Here is a 3,076-nt window from a genome sequence, read left to right as displayed (position 1 = left end):
TAGTTGAGAAAGAGAACGCATGTTGTGTAACAGTATATTGGGTCCGTGGATAAACTCTTAAAGGGACCGCAGTCCAATATTTATGCTGCTGTCTGTCATGTTAATCAAAGAACAAAAGACAAAGAAAATCACTTTCCGCTCTTTACTGAATACGTTTTATAACTTTAATGGTAAGCATTAATCTGTATTTAATTTTTACAATGAAGACTACAGAAATTAAAGTAATCAGATGTAAAATAACACTGAATGTGTTATTTTACATTTGATTACTTTAATTTCTGTAGTATTTCTTACCTGAATAAAAACTTACTTAACCTCAAAAACTTAGTTTCATAGCTCTCTTCATTCTATTGCATTTATTTGTGCTGTTGTTTGCAATTTTTGTATTTGTTCTTATTTTATTAATGACTTTTTACTTGTTTTTTTTTTATGAAAATAAAACTTTGCGTTGAAGAAAAGTAGATTTTTGTTTGTATATGCTGTCAATTATAGTTCTTAGAAAGAAAATCGGAATCGGCAAAAATCGGTATCGGCAGATCACACTAACAAAAAATCGGAAATCTGAATCGGCCAAGAAAATTGCAATCGGTGCATCTCTAATATATATATATATATTGAAGATATTTATTGAGATTGAGAGTACACTCAAATGTATTCAGTGTGTAAGGAAAATATATTAAATACATTATTCATTTTTGCTTGCTTGTTAAACCAAATGGCATTAAATTTAAACTTGTCTTAATGGTATGAAACCTCTCTCCGCAGGTTGTTGGAATCTTTGCCGGTTTCGGCCTCCTCTTACTCGTAGCCTCTCCGTTCCTGCTGCTAGCCACACCATTCGTGCTGTGCTGTAAGTGCAAGTGCAGTAAAGGAGACGATGACCCTTTACCCACCTAACAGCCCGGCGAGAGCAGTCCCTGTACGAGGAATTCCGGTCATCTCCTTTAATCGTTTTTCTTTTCCTCCTCCGCCTTTGAGCTCTTCATCAACCGGTGGGACATCTCACGCCGCGGTTACTGTCACAGCTAGCTGAGTAGGCTCCATCCCGGCAGGCCTGATGAGACTAACGGAGACTTCATGAGCCTGCTGCTTGCATAGGTGGAGGATTCGAGAGCTGGGGGTTCCCTCCACAGTAACAAAAGAGATGTTACTGAAGGAGCACGGCGCTGTTCCATCCCGGCGCTTGTCTGTTTTGTGGATGTTTCGCATATTTGGCTGTTCTCGAGGGTTCTGTTCTAATAGAACACATATTCAGTGTTTATGTCCGTTTCTGTGTGCATAGTGGCATTTCAGTCACACGGCCTATTCTTTATTACTTGTTTTGCACAGATAAGGGGCTTTTTGTCACTTTAAATGCTCTAGAGTGAGTTTTGACTTAAATGTATAGCTAAAATGCTACTTTAAATGTTTATTAACTGCTACATTTTGCATTCAGAAGGTTTTAATGCCACATTTCTTTTTCTTTTTTCATGTCAATTTATTGTCTTTTAGTCTGAAACTATTGACAAACCTTGTTTGATTTGGCAGATTTTGGCTGTTGATGTCATCAGGGGATGATATTTGCCATTGAAATTTCTCTCAGTGCACTTAAACGTCATTTTTAGCCTTGAGACACTCACCTCCCTAAAACATAAATATGATTCCAAAGCAGGGCTGTTCTGTGAGTTTACATTGCCAAATATTGACCTACTGAAAGTGTCACTCAAACGACGCTTTAACCTTACCTGAACACCCAACATTTAAATTAGAACTGTCAAAATACTGAAACCAAATAAAACATTTTTAACCTGCACTGTAAAAAAAATTCCGTAAAATTTCCGGTAAAAAACCGGCAGCTGTGGTTGCCGGAATTTTACCGTAAAAAATACAGTAGCAACGTTTTAGGTTTTACGGTTTTAACTTAAATTTACAGTTAAATACCGTAATTTCATTAACTGATATAATGTTAATATACCAACCTTATTGAAGTACTGAAATCTGTTTTGTACCTTTGTAATACACTGATAACCACCAAATGTAGGTGGTGATGAGAAAGTCACATGATGAACCAAAGCCCATCAAAAGTATATATAAATAATAACATATATAGAAGGTGCACAGTGTCATTCACACAAACGCTAAACACCATCATGGTAACACACATGAAACTGAAATAATGCAATAAACATTCATTTAACAACATTAGGTGTAACACACAACCCTAATATACAAAACTGATAAGAAAAAACTAAGAAGAAACATAGTTATTTCAACAAAAAAAAACATCAAATTTGAAATGTAACGCAGGGAATTCTGGGAATGTCAATTTACGGTTATTCACTGTAAATTATACGGTATTTTTCAATTCCAAAAACGGTATACTACCGTAAAATTTATGTCCAATACATGTAATGTCCAATGCAGTTTTTCACCGTATATAGTAGGGGAATTTACCGTTAACCATTTAACAGGTTTTTACTGTAGCATTTTTACAGTCTTTTATCGTTAAATTCACGGTCATTTTTTACAGTGTGTCTTTACCTTTTATTTTTTCCATTTTTTCCATTTTTTTATTATTATTATTTATTAAAAAAAATTTCACTCCTTGATCATTTTCTCCAGTGAAATGTGACATCTAGTCATCTTGTAATTTTTGTCAGACAGTTTGAAACTTGCATACAGTTTGTCTCAAACTGTATGCAAAAAAAAAACATTTTGAAATTTTGGAACAGTCCCTGTAATTCTGGCTGGGATTATACACTGATTTCGAGACAGTGACAGTTTGGCTTAACATATTTACAAGTCCAGCACTGTATCTATGCAAGTTCATATAACTTGAAGATAAAAAAAAATATGGTTTCTGCCGTCTTGAGCTAAATGGTTGCTGTGGGCAAAGGCAAAAAGGCAAAATATTTCAATTTATGTTCAAAACTGAGTCTGTCGGTTTCTGAAAAGCCATTACAAATACTATTTAAATGATTTCTTTCATTTAATAGACTGGTTTTAAAATAGAGGTATGATACTGAATGTCAACATCTTGCCTGCACCACCTGAAATAGCAAGCGTATGTTCAAAAACTGTTGCACCATGTAACTCA

The 3,076-nt window shown here is 34.8% G+C and overlaps 1 protein-coding gene across 5 annotated transcripts in view; it reads left to right on the top strand.

Moving 5' to 3' along the window:
• Positions 1-1,787, top strand: part of rnf144aa (ring finger protein 144aa) — a 37,090-nt gene extending 35,303 nt beyond the window's left edge. For all 5 annotated transcript variants that reach the window (XM_016475486.1, XM_016475485.1, XM_016475482.1 and 2 more), the window contains one exon: positions 766-1,787. In XM_016475486.1, coding sequence (XP_016330972.1) covers positions 766-897 — 132 coding nt within the window. In that variant the 3' untranslated portion in view covers positions 898-1,787. The remainder of the gene's footprint in view (positions 1-765) is intronic.
• The last annotated feature ends 1,289 nt before the right edge of the window (positions 1,788-3,076 follow it).

The sequence above is a fragment of the Sinocyclocheilus anshuiensis genome, unplaced genomic scaffold (genome assembly GCF_001515605.1).
Source record: "Sinocyclocheilus anshuiensis isolate Anshui unplaced genomic scaffold, SAMN03320099.WGS_v1.1 scaffold676, whole genome shotgun sequence".
Classification (NCBI taxonomy): domain Eukaryota; kingdom Metazoa; phylum Chordata; class Actinopteri; order Cypriniformes; family Cyprinidae; genus Sinocyclocheilus; species Sinocyclocheilus anshuiensis.
Note: the sequence above shows the minus strand (reverse complement) of the source record. Positions and strands in the feature narration are given on the sequence as shown.